Genomic DNA, 24,692 nt, shown 5'->3' with positions numbered 1-24,692 from the left:
CCCTGTCAGCATGGAAAATAATGAAGGGTTCCACAGCCATTAGTGCATGCAACTCAGACAATCTTCTTGCTGAAGTGATGGCTAGAAGTAAGGCTATTTTCCAAGAGAGGAATTTTAACTCTGCTGCAGCAGCAGGTTCAAAGGGGGGAAGCGTGAGCTACTCTAACAAAGTTATGATCCCAGGCAGGAGTGGGAGCTCTCCTAGGGGGCCTTAAATTGTTAGCTCCTCTCAGGAACTGTTTGATGAGAGGGTGAGAAAAGAGAGGTGGCTCAGTATTGTAATGAGCTGAGATGGCAGAGGCATGAATCTTAATGGATGAGAAGGATAGGCCTCTGTGGAGCAGCTCTGCTAGGTAATCTAGGATTTGAGGTAAGGTGGGCACGGCTGTGTCCTTTGAAAAACCACTGTTAGAGAAAGCAAATATAATCCAAAAACAATGACAATGGATCCAGTATCAGTAGTTTATTGCACACAAGTTGCAGTCCCTAGCGCCTCGGCCTTCGCCTTCCAGGGGAATACAATCAACTAACATTCAGACATCTTTTATATATCCACCAATAAAATAATTCAATTATACAATTATCAATAATATAATTATACAATTAATTATAAAAAAACTTTCCAGTTGCATTCTAAATTCATACCTCTAGGTGTCATAGTATCATATTTCAGTATAAAAACTGTTTCTTTATACAATAATATAGATTTTACTTTTTCTTCACATATATTCATACTTAAACTTTCTAAAACTGTAGCTAACAAATCTTTAGAATCACTGTTATGAAACTCTTTAAAATGTACAGCAACAGGACTATCCATTCTTTCATGTTTTATGTCTCTCAAATGTTCCTGAAGCCGAGTTTTAAAAGCCCTTTTACTTTCCCCTACATAAAACATATCACAAGGGCATTTTAATGCATATATAATTCTTTCAGTATTACATGAAAATTGTCCCTTAGGATAAAATCTCTTATTATTAATACAATCAAATGTTCTATCAACATGTTTACAAGAAATACATTTGTTACATGGATATGTACCACATAAGTTAACATCTATACGCATTTAAATACATCTGTGGAGTAGAAAAGTTGCATGAACTAACATATCCTTCAGATTTCTCCCCTCTTATAGGAGAAAGTTACTTTTTGGAAAGATTGATGCATATTTAAACAATGAAGTCCAATAATATTTTATCATATCACTAATTTCTGAAGATAACAAGTCATAGGTTATCACCATATATATTTTTGTTAATTCATCTTTACATGTATCTACAAATATTTTATTGTCATACCTTTGTTGTATTCTATTTCTTACTTCATTGGTTTCCTTCATTTTCTTTAATAATAACTCTATTTCTTGAGCATCATACCCTCTTTTAATATACAAACATGCTATTTTTTCTAATTCCTTATTAATTTCATCATTACCATTATTCAGCCTCTTAATTCTCATAAATTCACCATATGGCAATGCACTTATTAAATGAGGTGGATGACAACTACTTCCATCCAACAAATGTAATTCATTTTCAAATTTCCGATAAATTTTAGTTTTAATATTTCCATTTGGTCCACCCTCTAAAGTTATATCCAGAAAGTTCACTTTGTTAGAGAAGGATAGGCCTCTGTGGAGCAGCTCTGCTAGGTAATCTAGGATTTGAGGTAAGGTGGGCACGGCTGTGTCCTTTCCCTGAGACTGGCTCCAAGAACAATATCTTTTCCACTTTTCAGAATAGGATTTCCTAGTACTAAGCCTTCTGGCTTCAAGGATGATGTCCAGCACCTGTTGGCTGAGGGTTGCTGGTGATGTATACTGGGGATAAGCCAAGCTGCAAGGTTTAGTGTTTCAAAACAGTAAAAAGAAGGCCACTGTGGATGAACTTCACTGCAACAAGTCCAAACAGCAAAAATAGATTTGTAGTGAAGAATCACAGCCGAAGTATAAAACACACAAAATTTAATAAAGGTTAAGTGCTTTCACATCTGATATGATGCTTCTTCAGACCAAAAGAAACTCTTCACAGCTCAGCTAATATAGTTAAAACACAATTAACCAATTAATCATTCAATCAAATCCTAATTAAAAAATTATTAAAAGCATACATAGATACATTCCTATTTCAAACTTCTATTTTTGAGGTAAGGTTTTACTGATGCTCTATCATTTAAGCCAGGGAACCGATCCGCTTGAAATTCAATAATCCAACAAAAGTGCTTTAGGTAAGCATTTAGTATCCCTTGATCAGTCCCATACCTTTAACTTTAAAGTGATAGAGTGTGTAGATTTAGGACCTAGGCTAGGTGATATAAGAAATATTACTGATCTAAGGGACCTTAAATGAATTATTGAATTTCAAGCAGATCGGTTCCCTGGCTTACATGATAGAGCATCAATAAAGCCTTACCTCAAAAATAGAAGTTTGAAATAGGAATGTATTTATGTATGCTTTTAATAATTTTTTAATTAGGATTTGATTGAATGGTTAATTGTGTTTTAACTATATAAGCTGAGCAGTGAAGAGTTTCTTTTGGTCTGAAGAAGCATCATATCAGATGTGAAAGCACTTACCTTTATTAAATTTTGTGTGTTTTATACTTCGGCTGTATTTCTTCACTACAAATCTATTTCTGCTTTAAGGTTTAGGGTTTGCAGCTGTGGATGCAAAATCTGTCCCTCCTGCTGGGACAGCAGGGAGGGTGTCTGATGTAGGTGCCAGGGTGGCACTGCTGTCAGGTTGCATAGGAGTGGGTACCAGTGCTGCCATGGCCAGTCTGGGGCAATAAGGATCGTCCTTGGTCTGTCCTGTTTGATCTTGAGTAGTACTTCTGAGAGGAGGGGCAGAGGGGGAAAGGCATAAATTGAGAGGTTTTCCCATGTAAAGGATAGGGCATCCACTTTCCATGCTTTGCTGTGAGGATTTCTGGTGCAAAATTTGCTCAACTGATGATTTTGGGGAGGCAAAGAGGTCCACCTCTGGATTACAAGTTTGTATGAATTGGGTTCCAGTTTCCACTCATGTGGATCCAGTAGATTTCTGCTTAAGTCGTCTGCCAGTGAATTTTGTTTGCCTGGTAGGAACTGAGCTTGTAGGTGCACTTTGTTGCTCAAGGCTGTGTTCCATAGGGCCATGGCTAGCCTGCAGAGTGGGTAGGAATGAGTTCCCCCCTGCTTGTTTATGTACCACATAAAGTGGTGTTGTCCCGTCTGTATCAGTTGTTGTCCTGGGCGGATAAGGTATTTGAAGGCTGTCAGAGCATTCTGTTCAGCTAACATTTCTTTTTGACTGATATGCTGGGGAATTTGTCCTGGGCTCCATTTCCCTTGAATGCATTTGCCTGCCATGTGAGCCCCCCCATGCATAGTCTGATGCGTCTGTTGTCGGGGTTTGGGCGGCGAGGGGTTGAGTGAAAGGAAGTCCTTTGTTGTGGTTGCATGGCTCTGCCCACCAAAGGAACTCTGCCCTTAGACAAGGAATGATAGGAATCATTGTTTCCAGATCCTGAGAATGTTGACACCAGAGATTTTTTAAGTACCACTGAAGTTTCCTCATATGCAGTCGTGCATATGGAAATAGCAGAATGCATGAGACCACGAACCCTAGGGCTTGCAGTATTTTTCTTGCAGATAGCTGGGTTTTGGTGGCCATTAGTTTGAAGTAGTTTGTCAAATAGACCTGTTTTTCTGGAGTGAGAAATGCCATCTGGGAAGTTGTGTTCAAGCTTGCTCCCAGGAATACAATCTTTTGGCTGGGCACCAGTTGGGATTTATTTTCGTTGATGGTGTACCCCAGAGAAGTTAGGAGTGTCTTTACAAATGCCAGGTGCTGAAGCAGCGATTCCTGACTGCCAGCCTGAATCAGGCAATCGTCCAAGTATTGTTAAATTTGAATATTTCTCTGCCTGCAGAATGCAATGGCTGGAGCCAGGCACTTTGTGAATACCCTGGGCGCAGTAGATAAGCCAAAGGGAAGTGCAGACAACTGATAGTGCATAGAGCCTGCCCTAAAACGTAGATATTTCCTGCAAGATTCCCTTATGGGGATGTGCATATAAGCTTCTTTTAAGTCTAGGGTGACTAGCCAGGCATCCTTGGCTAGCATAGGAAGAAGCTGTTGCAGTGCAAGCATTTTGAATTTTGTGGACCACCAGGAATGTGTTGAGAATTGACAGATCCAGGATGGGATGCCAAGAGCTCTCTTTTCTGGGCACCAGGAACAGTCTGGAGTAGAAACCCTGTCCTCTTTGTTCTATTGGAACAGGCTGAATAGCCCTGATATTGAGAAGAGACAGTACTTGTTTTTGAGCCTCTGCCCACTGGTTTTGAGGAAGGTCTGGCAACCTGCTTTGGGTTGGCAGTGAGTGGAAGTAGAATCTGTATCCCTGTGATACAATGTTTAGAACCCATTGGTTCTGGGTAATGGACATCCAGTTTTTGGCATGAAGGGCAAGTTTTCCTCCTAGGGGTGCAAGTACTTAGGCATGGCTGGGAAGGATGAAAGAAAAGTCAATGGGAAAATTTTCCATAAGGGGATGGCTTACCACTCCCTGTTTTTGAGGTGGGAGTACTCCATTGTTTAGATCTCTGCATACCCTGTGACTGTAGTCTTGGTGGTCTGTTGCCCCTGGGTTTGGACTGAGAAGGTCTGGGAGGGACTGGAAAGTACCAGTTTTTAGAAGGCCAATGCCTACTGAATCTAGGTGGCTGCACCTGTAAGAAATCTTTAACAGTTTGCAAAGATTTAGCTTTTTCCTCCATCTTTTTAAGAACTTCTGCTTTTGTGCCAAACAAACGTTCCTGGTTTAATGGAGCATCTAGTAATTTTGCTTTGACATGGTCTGGCAAGATTTGTTCCTTCAGCCAAGCATGCCTTCTCAGTACAGACCCAGTGACAGCATCCCTGCAAGATGCTTCTAAGCCATCAAAACCACACTGCAAAGTATGTTTATCAACTGGGTTTGCAGAATGCATTAACTCTTGTAAATCTTTATTTTCTGTACAATCTGGAAGCAACAACATTTTTTGTTTAACTAGTTCCATAATATGTTGCTGGTACTTCAACATGTGAAACTGGCAATTCAAAGCCCTGATGGCAAGAGTTCCAGAGGTATATACCTTCTTACCCCATATGTCTAAAGCTCTAGAATCCCTGTCCGAAGGGGGAGATTTTTTGGCTGTAGTAGCCTTAACGCCTTTAGGTCCCTATGAAATGGTCTCTGGATCCACAGTGGGATTCTTAAAGAGAAATTTGTGAGAGTCAGGTACTCTGTAGTACCTGTCAGGCTTTCTAGGAGCTGGTGGTAAAGTATCAGGAGTAAGACTGGATTCCATGAAGACATCATCTACAATAGCCAGGACAAGGGGTATAGCCAGAGACCTGTGCTGAGGCAAGTTTAAAAAATTCTCTGAGTCTCTTTATGAACTGAGGATAGTCCTGGCATTCCCAGTGGAAATGCTCTCTTAAGGTATGCAAAGTTTCACCAAAAGAAAAATCCTCTGGAGGGGAGGCAGAAGGAATGGAATCCTCTGCACTGAATCCTCATAGGCAGATAAGGGTTTGTCCTGGTAATCAGAGGGATCAGAGTCATCTGACTCATGGTCTGTAGAATCAAAAGAAAAATAATTTTTTTGTCTTTTAGAGGGGGAAGGCTGGCTTCCCCTGATTAAAGTTATAAGGTCTTCAGCCATTTTTAGCATTTGTTTCTGTGGCATGGGAGCTTGAGCATGCGCTTTGGTTGTCAGTTTTCTAGGCGTAATGTGAACCCTGGGCCTGAGAAACTCTGTAGTTTTAGTCAAAAATTAAGTTGTCGGTTTAATACGAACATCGGATCGGAAGGTCGGAATACACTCTCAAGAGCCGGTGGCTGCACAGCAGCTCCGGACCCATCCAAGGTAGAGACATCCACAGGTTCCATTGTCGAAGAAGCATCCCGCAGCATACCGGACTCCAAATGGGTCTCAGCAGAGGCCTGCGAATCTGAAGAAGTGGGTATCAGAGGCTGTGAAGGCGCCTCACTGAGTACCAGCAGACTGGCAACTAGCTTAATGGAAGCATCGTCGGCAGTTTTGGACCTATGCGGTCTGTCTTTGTCTTTATCCTTATGTTTTTTTCGGAAGATCGGTAGAAGGATGGCTTATCAAAGCCATTTTGGAATACGGAGAACGAGAGCAAAAGAATTTAGTGACAAAGATAGCCCGACGACGAACAGTTCGAGCATTAAACAAGGCACAAAATAGACAGTGAGGGACGTTGTGGTCTGGGCCTAAACAGGTGACGCAGTAAGAATGAAAATCTCTGCGAGGTGTTTGCTTTCCACAGGCAAGACAATTGTTAACTTTTTCTGACATCGGTTAGAGCAAGAAAAAAGGACCCCCAACGAGGTACTTACCTTTAGAAGACTTCAGGTTTGAAACTCAAAAAATGGAAATTTCAGGTAGCAACCGACCGGCACTTGCAAACTGCTTCTGCTTCGGGCTCCCACATGGCAAGAAAAGCTGATGTAATGGCGTCAGCTGCATGTTTTATACTCCTGATGACCTGATGTTATGGAAGAGGTGACAGTATTCGATGGAGAAATCCCAAGACTCTGGTATTTGGGCCGACTGAGGGCTACCTGCAGGCAGATAACCCAAGTGTGATGACTGCAACAGTGAAACACTAAGAACATCGAGCTATTTTTCCCACTGAGCTAATACCATGTTGGCATAGCTATTGGCACAAGAAGTGCCCATAGCTACACCAACTTTCTGTAAATAATATCCATCCTGAAACATAAAGATGTTATTCTCGAGGACAATCTCAAGAAAAAGACATATAAGATCAATTTGCTTAACACTATAGTCACTATATTTAATTAAGAATGACTTTACCATGTTGATGCCATCCAAATTGGGGATACAAGTGAACAAGGATTCGACATCCAATGTGTCTAAGAGGCAATTATTCAAATCAGAGGCATAGTCCTGTGTAAACCGATGTAAGTCCTTAAGAAAATGTTTAGTACCCTTGAGCACTCTGATAGCTTTATTAAGAATTGGGCACAGCTGCTTGCCAATATAAATTGAAAAAGGCTCAGTTAGCCATTTCCTACCTGAAACAATAGGCCTAAGAGGTAGTGAAACAGGGTTTTTGTGCACCCTAGGAAGGTGCTGAAAAACAGGTATTACAGGGTGTTCAACATTTAAATACTGTGCTAATAGATCAGTAATACAAAAGTTATCAAGACAATCACAAACTGTAAAGAAAACGGAACATTGTATATTCCATATATAGTCATGGTTAACTTTGTCATACACATTAGAATCACTAAGCATAGAAAAAAATAGAATTAACATAAAAATCACGATCCAGTATTACAGTAGCTCCGCCTTTATCTGCTTTCTTAATGATAATTGTATCATTTTGTAGAGTTAGTACAGCAGACTTTTCTTCCCTAATTAAATTGTAGAAGTCACGCCCTGCTACACATTAACAGAGCCAGAGGATGAACCAGATAGTAAAGTGAATAATTCACTTTCACATTTTTTACCAAATACTTCTAGAACTGGGTCAATAGTCGGGTGAAACACACTAGGCTTTTTAAAAAGCAAAGTACTGTCCACAGCTTCTCTGTCATTAAAATACATTTTTAGTGAAACATTCCTAATAAACATTTTCAGACTAATAGCAACTTCTGAAAAGTCAGACTTCACGGCTGGTACAAAAGTTAGTCCTCTTTCAAGTAGCGAAATCTCAGCATGAGACAGTACCTTATTAGACAAGTTGATAATCAGGGACCCTCAGCCATGTTCCACATCCGTTTCAAATTCTGACCTGGATTCTCTTCGAAGTGCTACTGGCCCCTTTTCTCCCTCTGCTTGGACTCCTTCCCCTGTTCTGTTCTACCATTTTCACTTGTTTTATTGGTAGGGGAAGTTTGAGATCCCCAAAAACCTGCTGCAGTGTAACAACCTTCCTTCTGATGTCCCGCTGCTGTAAAGCAGAACCCACATCAGCTGAATCAGCTGACATGATATGCCTTTGCTGTTGCATAGGAGCTTGATCATTAGTTAAAGCTACAGGTGGCAAAATCAAAGTAGCAGTTAGTAAAGGTGCTTGTGCATCAGCAGACCTCGATGAAACATTACCATTAGCATTGTCTCTTACTTCATTGAAACGAGGCCAGGTAAAAACATTTCCCTGACAGAAATCCCTTTGGTCATGAGCCAGTTTCTACATCTTCTGATTTTTAAGCCTATTTTCATAGGCAAAAATAGTGTCACCTACTTCATCAAAGGCAAGCAGGCACAAATCATGATCATAGTTATTAAAATGACATTGCTTCTTTTCTCTATGGGTGCAAATAAGTCAATAAGTAACCGAATATAGCCAAAACTATATTCTAGATTTAACTTCTGCCATTTGGAAAGCAAGCCTTCATAATAATCACCATATGTGGGCATCAAAGTTATTCTTAAGCCCCTAGGAATTATACGGTGAAACAAACATGCATCCATATGCAGTCTCTGCCACTGAAGGTGTTTAAGCTTAAATAAATCACTTTCCAAACCTTTTATCTCCTGTTGAGGTGGTACCTTTACATCAGACTGTTGAGACACTGCATTCACAGTATTATTAGAGACAAAAAAACAGCAATGGATTCTCATCCTCGGGACGCAGTAGTTTCAGAATACGATCAGTATTACAGTCTCTTCGTTGAGGCAGAACAGGGGATGGCTCCACAGAAGCAGAATCAGTAGAACAGCCAGCCATGGATCCTGAGGAGGACATAAGAACGTATGTACCAAAAGAGAAAATACCTCCAAGCAAGAAAACTGGAGGAACTTCCTAAATCAACTATCTTCAAAGTAAAAAACAAAAAGAAGTTCCAACAACCAAAACGGTCTGAATAAAAACAGTTTTAATCCACACAGTAAGCGCTTTCAAACACAGGGTTCTTCATCAGACTGAATAAAAAAGCATCATACAATTCAAGTTAATATATTACTACACAGCCAATAGAGACAATGCAGTAATCATCTAGGTAAATCTCTATATTTCAAGACTGGCCTTAAAGTGATCCTGTCATTTAACTCTGGCTTCCTATCTGCACACAACTTACAAATCCAGTATAGTTCCCTTTCTTCAGTAAAATTAACAAAATCACCACCTCTTAGTTCTTTATACACAATTTCTACCACCTTAAACTTAAAGTAGTGTGAAGAGCCTGATTCAAAAACACCCCCCTACACCCCCCTACTTTAGTATTCTCACTCCGAGATCACACTACAGTGGGGAAATATTCCCTTATCCCCACTGTACCACGATCTCAACAAGAGTTTGCTTAGTTGTACATCAACACTACACGTTGATGTACAACTAACGTTACATGCAAACTGCATGTTTTTTTTTTTGGTTTTCTTTAGGGAAAGTGCATTTTCGATAAAATGCACTTTCGCTAAAGTGGGTCAGCAAAAGTATGGTTCGATGAGCCGTACTTTCGATGTAACAACTAGGACCTATATATATATGAAAGCTGTTGCTGTGTTAAGACTAATAAAGTAACCCAAATTATTTTCAATAAATACAGTGGGATGTTTAACATTCTCCTAAACTACATTAATTCAGGGATCTCGGTTTAACATCTCTCATATGAATGACAACACCTCAGGTGTGCAGCACCTACTGTAATGTTGTACTGCAGTATCAGTACTATAATGCATACAAGTAATTGTTGTGGCAAGAGACTGCCCAGCCTCCTGATCCTCCAAGCATCAAAGCCAAATGCGCTATATGCTGAATTAACACTGCTCAAGCTGTATAAAATAATTTTATTGGAATGTAAACAAGGCAGTGCCCCCACCTTTGTTACTTTTACATTCAAATGATAAGGCTGTACAATCTTGGGGTGTTAAGATTAAGATGCATTTTAAAACCACATATTCTCATCTCACTAACATATGTTTAGTTCAGAATATGAAAGTAACACAGGGGTGTGAGAGGCAGAGTTCTAGACATGAACAAGCATAGTAGGGTATCTGGCCTCCTAACTACATACTGTATTTTCATTTTGAACTTTTATGTTATTCATTTACAGTATTAAACTATGGGTAAACTGGGTTTAGATTAGTTTTTCAGTGCTCTGCCTTTTAAGTAATTTGGTGATTTTTAGTTGATCTTTTCAGTTTCAGTCTTCTGTAGTTCAGTTTTGTGAATGAGATGTTAATGTAATGCAGTAACGACAAAATTAGAATAGTATATGCAAACATTAATAACCATCCTGCAAATAATATTGCCAAGAGCAGGAAAAAAAAGTCATGCGCATATAGTACACTGCAACTCAACATGAAACAAGTACTCAGATTTTTAAACTCCACTCTTTCTTATGCTTATTAATAATCAGATCCCACGGTCCAGCCTTGAAGTTGGGTAAGTTGTTTTCATACAGCAGTCTAATGAGATTCTGTTTGCGATGGAAATTTGTGGTCTGGTGGTCCAGCTGCAACATACACCTTTTATGTTACTGAGATTTTTCAGCAAAATTCTACAATGATGTAATCAGCCACCAATAAGAATTCTGGCATGCTTTTGTCTATAATAAAAGTCTGCAGATAACTATTTGTGGGTGATGTGCATCAGATGTATCTAGCTGTCAAAGCTGCCCAATGCTTAGAAATCAACACTTGAAGCCTGTGCTGCAATTGTATGACCTGTATGCATTCTACAGTCTAATGCATTTCACTTTATTGTTGATGTCTGCAGGTAAGTGCTCCTGAGGTGACTTTACCACTCACATTTAACCATATGAATGTGTGCAGTTAAACCTGAAAAGAAATAAAATAAAACAATTCCACAAAATTAAACCTGAAAGAACTAAAAATGTTTCTGTGACCATACCAACATAACCACTCTATTAGTCTATCACACATCAAAGACATGCGCACATACCAGTTGAGTTGCTCCTTGTGATGCTGAACGGGTTGCATAATAGTGTGCGATCTGAAGCATCTGTTCAAACTCCTCATGGGCTGGCGAGTTTACTTCTGATGACTTTAGCAGATTCTCACACTTTAAAAAGGATAAGAAAAAGGTTAAATTTAAATGCACTGTATCTTTTCTTATAACCTTCAGAACCATGTAACTAAACAAAGTAGAAAGTAGCAACAGCACACCAAAGCAAAAACTTAACAAGCAAAAGAACAAAGGAAATGAAAAAAAAGAAGTTATGTATTCACCATAATGTTCCATCTGTGTTGTCCATTTTCATTATTCCTCAATGAATGGGTTCAGATCCGATCATCTGATCTGACTTGGCCACTTTCTACAGATTCTAGGATCCGAATCTTGAGCTCCTCCCTTACTCATAATGACCCTAACCAATGCAACACCTCAGATCAAGTTTGCTGCTATTATGTGTATATAAATATATGGATCCCCTTCAGAAGATCAAAAGCTCAAAAGATTGAAAATCAAAATATCTAAAACTCAAAATATCAAAAATGAAATTTGCCCTTTCTCCAGTGTTGTGTGATCTTGGAGATGGTATATATAATTAGCAGAGGGTGTGGGGGGGTTGAGTTTTAGATATTATGATGTTCCGTTTTTTGAACTTTTGATCTTCTTACATAAATCCAAATATAACCCAGCCACTGGGGATGCACAAGCCAGTGCATTTCTTTGTGCCAGTCCCAAGCCCGGGTAAATGGGGCGGGTTGCGTCAGGAAGGGCATCGGGCGTAAAACTTCACCAAATAATTTCATGCAGACACCAGTAAATATTTCCATACCAGATCGGTCGAGGCCCAGGTTAACAACGACCACCACCAGTACTGTTAGCCAACAGGGTGCTGGCGGAAATTGGGCTACTGTTGGCCAAAGGAGGAGAAGAGGCGGAAGGCATGGCCGAAGGCAGGAAGAGAGGAGAAAGGCTAGGACTGTGGTAGTGAGGGTCCGAACTTTGAATGTTGGCAGTATGACTGATATAGGGAGAGAGCTAGCTGATATTCTGGACAGAAGGAAGGTTGGTATATTGTGTGTGCAAGAGACCAGATGAAAGGGGAGTAAGGCTAGGTGTATCGAAGGTGGGTTCAAATTGCTTTATCATGGTGTGGGATGAGAGGAGAAATGGAGTAAGAGTTATTCTGAAGGAACAGTATGCAAAAAGTGTTTTGGAGGTGAAAAGAGTGTCGGATAGAGTGATGTTTATGAAGCTGGAAATTGATGGTGTAATGATGAATGTTGTTAGTGCATATGCTCCACAAGTTGGGTGTGCGATGGATGAGAAAGAAAATATTTGGAGTGAGTTAGATGAAGTGGTGATGACTGTACCCAAGGTTGAGAGACTGGTGATTGGAGCAGATTTCAATGGGCATGTTGGTGAAGGGAACAGAGGGGATGAGGAAGTGATGGGTAGGTATGGTGTTAAACAAAGGAATGCAGAAGGTCAGATGGTAGTGGATTTTGCGAAAATGATGGACATGGCTGTGGTGAATATGTATTTTAACAAGAGGGAGGAGCATAGGGTGACATACAAGAGTGGAGGAAGATGCACACAGGTGGATTATATCTTGTGTTGGAGGGCCAGTTTGAAGGAGAATGGAGACTGTAAAGTGGTGACCGGAGAAAGTGTAGTTAGGCAGCATAGGATGGTAGTTTGTAGGATGACGTTGATGATCAAGAAGAGGAGGAGGAGTGTGAGGGCAGCATCAAGGATCAAATGGTGGAAATTGAAAAAGGGTAATTGTCAGGTGGAGTTCAGGGATGAGTTAAGACAGGCACTGGGTGGCAGTGAACAGTTACCAAATAGCTGTGTAACTACAGCAGAGCTAGTAAGGGAGATGGCTAGAAAGGTGCTTGGTATCACATCTGGACAGAGGAAGGACAACAAGGAGACATGGTGGTGGAACAGGAGAGTATACAGACAAAGAGGGTGGCAAAGAAGAAGATGAAGAAAGTAGACAGGAGTATAAGGAGATGAGGTGCATGGCAAAGAGAGAGGTGGCAAAGGCTAAGGATAAGGCATATGAAACGTTGTATGAAAGGTTGGACACCAAGGAGGGAGAAAAGGACCTGTACCGATTGGCTAGACAGAGGGACCAAGCTAGGAAAGATGTGCAGCAGGTAAAGGTGATAAAGGATAATGAGGGAAACATACTCACAAGCGAGGAGAGTGTGTTGAGGAGATGGAAAGAGTACTCTGAGGGGTTGATGAATGAAGAGAATGAGAGGGAGAGAAGGTTGGATGATGTAGGGATAGTGAATCATGAAGTACAATGGATTAGCAAGGAGGAAGTAAGGATAGCTATGAAGAGAATGAAGAATGGAAAGGCTGTTGGCCCAGATTACATACCTGTGGAAGCATGGAGGTGTTTAGGTGAAATGGCAGTGGAGTTTTTAACCAGATTGTTTAATGAAATCTTGGAAAGTGAGAGGATGCCTGAGGAATGGAGAAAAAGTGTTTTGGTACTGATTTTTAAGAATAAGGGTGATGTGCAGAGCTGTAGTAACTACAGAGGGAATAAATTGATCAGTCACAGCATGAAATTATGGGAAAGAGTAGTGGAAGCTAGGTTAAGAAGGGACATAATGATTAGTGATCAGCAGTATGTTTTCATGCTGGGAAAGAGCACTACAGATGCGATGTTTACTCTGACAGTGTTGATGGAGAAGTACAGAGAATGTCAGAAGGAGTTGCATTGTGTTTTCGTAGACTTAGAGGAAGCATATGACAGGGTGCCTAGAGAGGAGTTGTGGTATTGTATGAGGAAGTCAGAGAAGTATGTAAGAGTGGTACAGGATATGTACGAGGGTAGTATGACAGCGGTGAGGTCTGCGGTGGAAGTGACAGATGCATTTAAGGTGGAGGTGGGGTTACATCAAGGATCAGCTCTGAGCCCTTTCTTGTTTGCAATGGTGATGGACAGGTTGACAGACGAAATCAGACAGGAGTCCCCGTGGACTATGATGTTTTCAGATGACATTGTGATCTATAGTGAGAGTAGGGAACAGGTGGAGGAGACCCTGGAGAGATGGAGATATGCTCTAGAGAGACGAGGAATGAAGGTCAGCATGTCTAAGAAAGAATATATGTGTGTGAATGAGAGGGAGGATAGAGGAATGGTGAGGATGCAAGGAGTAGAGGTGGCGAAGGTGGATGAGTTGAAATACTTGGGGTCAATAGTTCAGAGTAACGGTGAGTGTGGAAGAGAGGTGAAGAAGAGAGTACAAGCAGGATGGAGTGGGTGGAGAAGAGTGTCAGGAGTGATTTGTGACAGACGAGTACCTGTAAGAGTGAAAGGGAAGGTCTACAAGAGGGTAGTGAGACCAGCTATGTTATATGGGTTGGAGACAGTGGCACTGACAAAAAGGCAGGAGTTTGAGCTGGATGTGGCAGAGTTAAAGATGTTAAGATTTGCACTGGGTGTGACGAGGGTGGACAGGATTATGAATAAGTATATTAGAGGGTCACAGCCCAGGCTGGAAGGTTTGAAGACAAAGCCACATAGGCAAGATTACATTGGTTTGGACATGTGCTGAGGAGGGATGCTGAGTATATTGGGAAAAAGATGCTAATGATGAAGCTACCAGGTAACAGGAAAAGAGGAAGGCCTAAGATAAGGTTTATGGATGTGGTGAGAGAGGACATGCAGGTGGTTGGTGGGACACAGCAAGATGCAGAGGACAGGAAGAAATGGAAACAGGTGATCCACTGTGGTGACCCCTAATGGGAACAGCCGAAAGAAGATGATGACATAGATCCAAATATATATATAGTAATATATTGTAATAACTATACTATGATTGTAAAGTGATAGATGAAAGATTGGGGGCTCAAACAGGAACTATGGTTCCTAACCACTCTGCCATTAGATCTCTCCTAGGGTTAAGGACAAGGGGAAGGTGGGAGGGAAGTTGAGAAAGAATAAAAATGGACAACACAGATGGAATTTTATGGTGAGTACATAACTTTTTATCTGATGTTGTCATTTTCATTTGTTCCTCAATGAATGGCATAATAAAAGTATAAGTATTATACCAAGTGGCAGTTGCACAAATATAGTCAATAGAGGCTCTAGTCCAAAAGGCTGCTGAACTAGATAATGACCTGGTTGAATGTGCCTTCACTTGTTTAGGTAAGGGAATACCTTTCAAGGAATAAATGAAAGCAAAGCAATCTCTTATCCATTTTGCTAGGGAAGTTTTAGAAACTGGTCTTCCCCTTCTTACATTAGAAAAGGAAACAAAAAGTTGTTAAGATTTTCTGAATGTTTTGATTCTGTCCAGGTAAAAAGGCAATTGTCTATGTACATCAAGAAGATGAAGGGTGCATTCTCCTTTATTTTCAAATTTAGGGGAAAAAACTTGCACGTTGATGTCTTGACTGATACTGGTTTCGGAGGCAACTTGTGGTAAGAAGGAAAGATTTGTGTGTAATGTAACTCTATCTTTGTGAAAAATCAGATATGGTGGTTTAGAAAAAAGCACTTGGAGTTCAGACACCCATCTTACAGAAGTTATAGCTACCAGAAGGACAGTTTTCCAAGAAAGAAACTTGAGATCCACCTTAGCTGATGGTTCAAAAGGAGAGCATACTAAGGCTTGTAAAACCACAGTGAGGTCCCATAGTGGAGTGGGATCCTTTATTGGAGGTCTAAGTAAAAAGGTACCCCTAAGGAATTTATTTATTATTTATTTATTTTATGTTTGGTTACTGGGAAAATCTGACTGGACATGGGTCATTTTTCAGTGGAGGCCCTGGGAGAAAAGCTCTAAAGCTCTACAAATAACATTTACATAAACAATAATAGTTCACAATTTGGTTCACACTGTCAAGTGCAAATGATGAATAGCAATATTTATCATATAACAAAATGTATATAATGGGTTCAGCAATTAGCATGCTTTACACAATTTAGATTATGCTAAAGAAGAAGCATTATCTCCGTATTATAGTTCAAGATGGCTGTCAGTTGAACTTTAATAGTAGAAAAACTTGCTCCGACCTGGAAAACTGAAGCAAGAAGTCTAGAATTGCTGGAATTGGACCAGTGAAGGAGTAATCTAAAACTAGACTGAGGCCAAAAAGCAGCCAGCAACACAAAGTACCGAAACTTTATTAAAGAAAACACATTAACGCAATTAACTTAATCACCGCATTTTCGTTCTTACAGCAAAGAACTTCATCAGATGTATACAATAAATATAAAATACATACACCCTTTATATATTATTAAACACACCTCCAATTAACGTTCAATAACTAATTAACTAATCAAAACCATTATTTAAAAATAAACCAAAACTGTTTAATAAAAGAAGAAAATAAAACATGACATTTTAAAACTCATGACAATAAACATGATCACTTAATACATCCATTTAAAACTGTATATAGGATAAAACATAACATCTTAACATTCCTAGTTATAGACCTAGTGACTTGATCAGGACAAATGGAACCTTCAAATAAACATAAATATGAGAACTCTAGATGTCACTTTCTGTAATATGTTAATTCTAAACCTATGTTAATTCTAAATAATATATACAATCATTTAAATAATACATTAAAAAAAACAAAAAAAATCATAATTGAGTATAGGGAATTATATTGGCAGTTGGTTTTGCAAAGTAATAAACTACCGGGGCTGAATGAGTACATTTCTACTGCCCCAGTCCTGAAGCTAAGAGCAGCCAAACTATAAATATAGAGGAAAAATAAACAGTTAAAAATTGGGGTACTCCGGGTTATTTTATTATTTATTATTTTTCATATTTCAGTTTTTATTTTTTTTATGTATTATTTAGATTAATATATGTGCATATACAAAGTATTTTAACTATTTTAACAAGTGACAGGTTTAGAATTAACATATTACAGAAAGTGACATCTAGGGTTCTCATATTTATGTTCATTTGAAGGTTCCATTTGTCCTAATCAAGTATCTAAAGAGACAAGGTGCTCTATGGATAGAGCTGTTTGGAAGCTTTTCTGGGCTGGCTGTCCCTGAGGTGTAGGATTTAAGAGCTTAGACACAGGATCCACAGAAGGAATACGGTATGGATCCAAAGAAGGGAGTGTCGACACTACTCTCGACTGAGAGAATACCCTCTCCACCACCTCAAAGGCAGAGGGAACCAGAGAAGCCAAGAGCAATCCCTCCGGAGCTGAGACTTCTGGAGCAGACAACCCCTGAGGTCCCCCAATACAACAGCCATCATGCTCCAACAGAGTCTGAGCCAACCAGGTCAGGTAAGTATTCAGAGTCGAAACAGGAAGATCTTTTGGATCCAAAGTATCGACTCCCGGTGTCTTTGGATCCATCAGCTCTGAAACGGGTGGTTGGATCAGAGAAGGAGTAATGACTGGTAGAAAGACAGGTTGCTGACTTACAGATACAATGGGGGAAGGAGGTGGCAAAACCCCCATCTGGATTTGTGTTCTGAGGGATTTCCTCATCATCCTATCCACCTCCACTTCAGAAAGACGATGACAGTAAAGGGTAGCCTAGGAATTTTGGGGTGTTTCTTGGAGAAAGGGAGATCTGAGCCTCAGAGACACCAGTTCTAGGGAGAACTTGGGAACATGGTTCTGAGGGCGAAGAGCCATAGACTGTTTCAGATCCAAAGGCTTTGGATCTGATAATTTTGGAACTTTTTCAGGAGGTTCAGAAGAAGTCTGAGGAGGAGTCTGGGTAGGAGAGTACTTGCAGTGCTCCCTGGGCTCCTTAGCATTTTGAGACGGAGTTTGAGCCCCTAATGAAGTACTTGATGAGAAAGTTGAAGCAGGAAGGAAACCCTTTAAAATCAATTTGCTCCTCCGATCACTGACAGCTCTAACATTAAAAGCTGCACAAATAGATTATGGAGTTTTCTAAATGTGCTGGACCTAAACAATAAATGCACTCTCTGTGTGCATCAGAATTAGGGATCTTATGCTCACAGGAAGTGCATTTTTTAAAACCCATAGATTTGTTCGCCATACTGGTAAAAAAAAAAGTACAAAAAGAATTTTAAAAAAAATCGTGAAAGACAGAAAGAAAAAGACTACCAACTATGGTATTTTAGAGGGTATACCTACAGGTAAAAGGGAAGGAAAAACAATTTACCAACCACGGTAAAAAAAATAAAATACCTAATAAGGTAAAGCAGGTAAGGAGGGTATATAAAAAAGTTTAATTTAAAAGGCTGAAAAAACAGTCACAACCACAAAGGAGTACAAGAATTCCCAATCTCAATGATCTTGAAGAGCAGCAAACAACATCTGAGGTGTTGTATTGGTTAGAGGCATTATGGGTAAGGGAGGAGCTTTTGATTCGGATCCTAGAATCTGTGAAAAGTGGCTGAGTTGGATCCAATCCCATTTGTTGAGGAAATTGAAAATGACAAGATCCGATACACTTTTGAGCCTTTTATCTTTCAATGTAACAAGACTTCTTCAGAACAAATGAGTACTACACTTACAAAGTCTTAATAAAACATTAAACATGAATCACATGATAAAACCAGCCAATCAGGTGTGAACCAATTTCAAGCCACATTTATATGACAAGTTAAGTACAAAAAGATTTAAAATTTAAAAACAAAAACATGTAGGTAAACATGCACATTATAAGATAAGCTTAGCAAAATTGAATCACCTAATAAAACACTCTCCCCATAACCATAAACCTTTATTCTTTAAAAATATGTATGCCCCAAAGGAAAACATGTTATATAATAAAAACTAAAACACTCAAAAATATGATAAATATAATAAAAATAGTAAAGAAACCAAGTGGAAACACTCGAAAATCACTAATAAAATCAGAAGAAATGCTGTGATAACGGAGACTGCAGGCACAAACTGGATAACATCTACACTTTATTCAGCACAAAGTAACAACCACATGAACGCCTTGAATACAACCATGCGTTTTCGTTCACACAATTCAGACTTCATCAGATGAATCAATTAATTGTCTTAATTGCATTTATACTGCTTTTAAAATATTAAATCAATGAAATCCCTTAATTTCATTTCAAATACACAAATCATTCCCTACATGGGATCATAAATATTCATACATTACATTCTATTCTTGTGGCTCCAGCTAATAAATACTAACTTTAAAATTATTTTTAAAAAACATCATAATGAATTTTATTCCATAAATACTTTAAAAACATCAGTCCTAAATATTAATTAAAATATAATATAAATTCTAATCTTTTAAGAAATAAAGTGCTTACAAATGCAATATTAAAATAGTTCCTTTCTTTACCAATACAAAATGTGAGGAAACAGCGCCATCTATTGTCACAAAAAGATATTGCACTAGTATTTTTTCTCTTCTTTACATTTTTGTAGCCCTTATCTTTAATAGTGGCAAAATAGAAAGATAGTCATTTAACCCTGGGAATTTTCTTTACTTGCCACCATAATTCTTTACATTCTATTCTTTCTTCCCATGGGCCACCCCTAATATCATTCTTAATCTGTTCCAAAACCAAAAAGAAGAATTTATAACCTACACATACTTTAGAATGTTTAAATAATGCATCTGTTTCTTTACCTTTAGATATATCATAAATGTGTTCATATATTCTTTTTTTTAGTGTTCTCTCCGTTTTCCCCACATAAAAAGCATTACATTGTCCACATAAGGCAAGGTATACTAACCCCTTAGTGTCACAATTATAGTATCCTTTGCTCCTTATCCACCTATTTCTACTTTCCAAAAATATATCCCCCTTGTTAATAATAAATTCACACTGATTACACCTTCCACACTGGAAGGTGCCTAATTTCCTTTCACCATTCCTGCATGAGTTGGAATTATTATTATTCTTATTTTCTAATATATTCCTTATACTTCTTGAATTTTTATAAACTACCTTAGGTCTTATTTTAGGCACATTCTTCAAATCAGTGAGGGAGATAATTTTTTCCCACTCTTTTTGAAAAATCCCTCTTATGTTGTTATTAGTTGCATTAAATTCCAAAACTAGGGCTTGTTGAAATTCACCTCTATTTTCCATCTCTTTACACTCATTATAATTATGTATTAAATCAGGAATATTAACAACCTCTTTAATAGGTTTAAATTTGTTTTCTCTACCCTTTTCTACCTCCATTCTAATAACATTAATAAATTCCCTGGGATACCCCCTATCTATGAACATATTTTCAAGAAAATTACATTCTTTAATAAAATCACTATCCAAACTTGTCATTCTGCTACCTCTAACATATTGTCCCTTCACTATATTCCTTTTACAGTGTGCTGGATGTGCACTATTGTAGTGAAGGAAAGAATTACAAAAGGTTGGCTTTCTATGTATTCTAGTTTTCAATTTATTATTGTCAGACTTATAAATTTCCAAATCTAGATATTGCAGGGATTCATAAGACGTATTATAGGTAAATTTTAGAAAGTTAGTACTATTATTTATATATTCTATAAATTCCTCAAATTCTATGTTACTTCCTGTCCAAAATATAACTATATTGTCTAGAAATCTGCGATATAGCGTCCAACAGGAATTGAACTTTGAATGTAAAATAAATGTTTCCTCCCACTTTGACAAAATTATATTAGCAAATGTAGGAGCACAGGCAGCTCCCATGGCTACCCCCTGAATTTGCTGAAAAAATTCACCATTGAAAACTAAAAAATTATTCTGTAGGACCAAATCCATGAGGCCTGTACTCGCTACCTTTTCCCTGTGGGATAAATTTTTGTCATGGAAAACTACCTCTTCAAACATTTTCATACCTATCTCATATGGTATACATGAAAAAAGATCAATAATGTCAATAGTAACAAATAATAAGTTGCCAGAATATAATTCTGGTGAAATTTCTCTTAATAAATCCCAGGAATCCTTTAATATTATTTTATTATTAACCCAGATATGTTTAATCTTAGTATCCACAAATTTAGCTAAAGGCAATGTTTTTGAGCCATCCGCAGATACTATAGGTCTAAGTGGGGGGTCTTCAGAATTTTTATGGATTTTGGGTATTCCAAAAATAATAGGGATTTTGGGTTTCTCTACATTCAAATAGGCATACATTTTTTTATCAATAACACCTTCGCATAACATATCTTTTAATGCTATTTCAATTTTATTATATGCCAAAAACACTTAATTTTTAGAAACACAATTGTATTTATTTTCATCCCTTAATATTTGGTTCATTTTTCCCTCATAATGTATTATATCCATAATCACAATCCCCCCACCTTTATCTGGTTTCATTACACGTATTCTGGGGTTAATAGTCATATTATCCAGAATTATTTTCTCATCTATACTGAGATTTGCTTTGTATTTAACTTTCTTGTCCATATTTCTCACTTCTTTTTCTAACATAAGTTCAACATTTTTTAATTGGGGGTGTATCGGGGGATTATATGTAGATCTACATACTAATTCTTGATGATTATAAGTAGTGTTATTTGTTATATTTTTGGAAAATATCATTTCTAAATTAATTTTTCTTAAAAACATTTTTATATCTAAAATAGTCCTAGTTAGGTCACCCTTAACATATGGAATATATTTGAGTCCCTTACTCAAAAGACTGAAATGTTCCTTAGTCAATGGAATGTTACTAAAATTGTATATGGAAAAACCATCGCAGGTGTTTCTAAATCCCTCTACCAATATTTCTTGTTGAAGGGTGGATTGACTAGGGACAGGGGTATATATATCTAATATCTCCCCCTCCCTCTTCTCCCCCCCTCACTTGAAAATTTCCCCTCCCATTGACTTCCCTGTAAATAGTATTCTCTTCCCTAACTAATCGTGGGAAGTCTAGGTCATACTCATCATTATTCCATGTGTCAAATCTTTTTTCAACATAATTATTGTTATTCACCCTTTTGTTCAATCCATAACCAACCCTATTGGAAAAAGGTGGTTTAGGATAACTCATGTTATTTTCATATTCTTGTATATCTCTCTCTAATTTATTTACTTTCCTATCAATTAAACCATTGCATTTAATATCTATTTCATTTCTTATTTTATAATATTTTTTCCTCTCTTCCCTTATTTTAAAAATGAAATCTTCCTTAATATATTTATCTAATTCATCAATTTATTTCTGTAACAAATCCTGATTTCTATTATTCTCCTTAATAATTAATTTTAATACATCTAATCCACAATTATTAAAAACTTCCAATAATTGCTTATGGAAGTCCGAGACCAGTTGCACATTGTTGGGATATTTGTACACTCTAAGTCCCTTTGGGACAATATTCTTATTAATACACTCTAAAAGATATGCATTTTTTATACATAGAGTCCTATATTTCAACATCAATTTAGAAATTGTATCCATTTTTATAGAAAAAGAATCAGTGGTTGGAGGTCCCTGATGAGCTCCATTGTCCATTTTAAAACAATAGTTAACTTTAAGCCATTCAGTAGTCTCTTTAAGTTGTTTATCAAACATAGTACCTGAGTTAACCAAGTGCAAATTCAGTCGATTAGAAAAAAAACAGTATGGGCACCATCCGTTGTTTCAGCACCCAATATTTCACCAGCGTTGTTGCACAAATTCCTTGGTGTGTCCTCTGGGTTAAAAGTTCCATCATTCGGTTCATTCAGGTCGCCGGCTTCAAAATGACTGCCAATAAAATCCCTTTTCCTTTTATGCTTATGCATAGAGCACCTTTCGGTTCCACTTCCTTTAGCTTCCAAAATGTTAGAATTTGACCCCACCAAGGTATGGCACAACGGAGTAAGCAAATCTATAAGCTCAATTAACTGGCCTATGAGATTGCGCGATTGGTCCAGTTCATCCTGCCCCTTAACGTTCATCGGTGAAACTCTCTCCATAATCTCTCCACAGTAAAAACTAATAAACAAACCAGGTGAAAACACTCGAAAATCACTAATAAAATCAGAAGAAATGCTGTGATAATGGAGACTGCAGGCACGAACTGGATAACATCTACACTTTATTCAGCACAAAGTAACAACCACATGAACGCCTTGAATACAACCATGCGTTTTCGTCCACACAATTCAGACTTCATCAGATGAATCAATTAATTGTCTTAATTGCATTTATACTGCTTTTAAAATATTAAACCAATGAAATCCCTTAATTTCATTTCAAATACACAAATCATTCCCTACATGGGCTCATAAATATTCATCACTACATTACATTCTATTCTTGTGGATCCAGCTAATAAATACTAACTTTAAAATTATTTTTAAAAAACATCATAATGAATTTTATTCCATAAATACTTTAAAAACATCAGTCCTAAATATTAATTAAAATATAATATAAATTCTAATCTTTTAAGAAATAAAGTGCTTACAAATGCAATGTTAAAATAGTTCCTTTCTTTACCAATACAAAATGTGAGGAAACATCGCCATCTATTGTCACAAAAAGATATTGCACTAGTATTTTTTCTCTTTTTTACATTTTAGTAAAAATAGTAAAGAAACATTACTGATTGAATTAAATATTACAATCTGTTGAATCATAAACTAACATAAATTACTTGCCCTGACTCTTAAATAACTCTTTAATGAAATGTCATTTAAACCTGAGAGGAAATCTGCTTGTAATTTGATCTGCCATTTTAATTCATATAGTCCCATTTTCTCTCTCTAAGGTCCCCCTAAGGTCCACAGGCACTTTTTCAATTATTTGGAACTGGAAACGGTGATCCAGGAACTTAGAAATCTGCCTAAACAAGACATTGGTGGTCATCTTATTATTAATATCATTAATGTGCTGATACATATGTTCCCAAAGCATACGCTCTGTTTTTCCAATATAAAAATTAATCACACTGGTAACACTGGGATAATTATACCAGCCCCTCAGAGTGACAAGTAAAATAACTGTAGCTATTTATAAGTTCCTGTCCTTTTAAACAAATAATGTTATCTTACTTTATCAGGTGACACTGCTTACGCACATTACATTTATAAGTGCCCATCAATTTTTGTGAAGTTACTTGACTCAATGCCCTTTCCCTTCAACTAAATTCTTAAAATTCAACCCTCTTTTATATATAAATTGGGGTGCTGGCCCCAGGTTTTATCCACCTCATCACAGGATAACATGTCCAGTTCTTCACAAAAATATCCTTAATTTTATTGCATCAGTATTGTATTCTAAAATCATACTTTTATGGCTATAATCTGATCTCATCTTAGGGCTTTCATTCCGTTCTTGGTTGTTACCAAGAAACGGATAATAAGAACCTTGACTCCTCTTTATGGTCACTTATAGAAATTCATAATCAACTCTTTGGGATAACCTCTCTTTTTGAACATGTCTGTCAACACATGCATTTCTTTGATAAAATCCACTTAATTTGATACCACTGTATAGTCCTTGTGACGTCCTGTTAATATCCCACCAAATTGCCACTAATATGTGACGTTCTATTCTATCCTTGCCCAGTAACTAGGCAAATTCAATCCTCACTACTGACTCCAATGTGAGCCCACCACTTAAACAGGTGCAATATTTCACTAATTTCCCCTAAGAGCACAACAGGAACATGCTCTATAACCTGGGACTGGAGTGTATACTTCTGTCCACCCCTAATGTAACTCCTTATTACACACTTCAGAGCAATGTGTCTCAGTTTAAGACATCTGATACATTCACACTTAAATTAGTTGAATGTCACACATCCAAGCACTTCTGGGAAAGCCTGACACAGATTTCCAGCTGTGT

General features: G+C 37.8%; 1 protein-coding gene across 2 annotated transcripts in view; it reads right to left on the bottom strand.

Moving 5' to 3' along the window:
• Positions 1–24,692, bottom strand: part of IFT172 (intraflagellar transport 172) — a 3,348,311-nt gene that overhangs the window by 405,556 nt on the left and 2,918,063 nt on the right. For both annotated transcript variants that reach the window (XM_044075467.1, XM_044075468.1), the window contains exon 42: positions 10,932–11,051. In XM_044075467.1, the coding sequence (XP_043931402.1) occupies positions 10,932–11,051 (120 nt within the window). The remainder of the gene's footprint in view (positions 1–10,931; positions 11,052–24,692) is intronic.

The sequence above is a fragment of the Protopterus annectens genome, chromosome 6.part1 (assembly GCF_019279795.1).
Source record: "Protopterus annectens isolate FY-2018-M chromosome 6.part1, PAN1.0, whole genome shotgun sequence".
NCBI classification, from domain to species: Eukaryota; Metazoa; Chordata; order Ceratodontiformes; family Protopteridae; genus Protopterus; species Protopterus annectens.
Note: the sequence above shows the minus strand (reverse complement) of the source record. Positions and strands in the feature narration are given on the sequence as shown.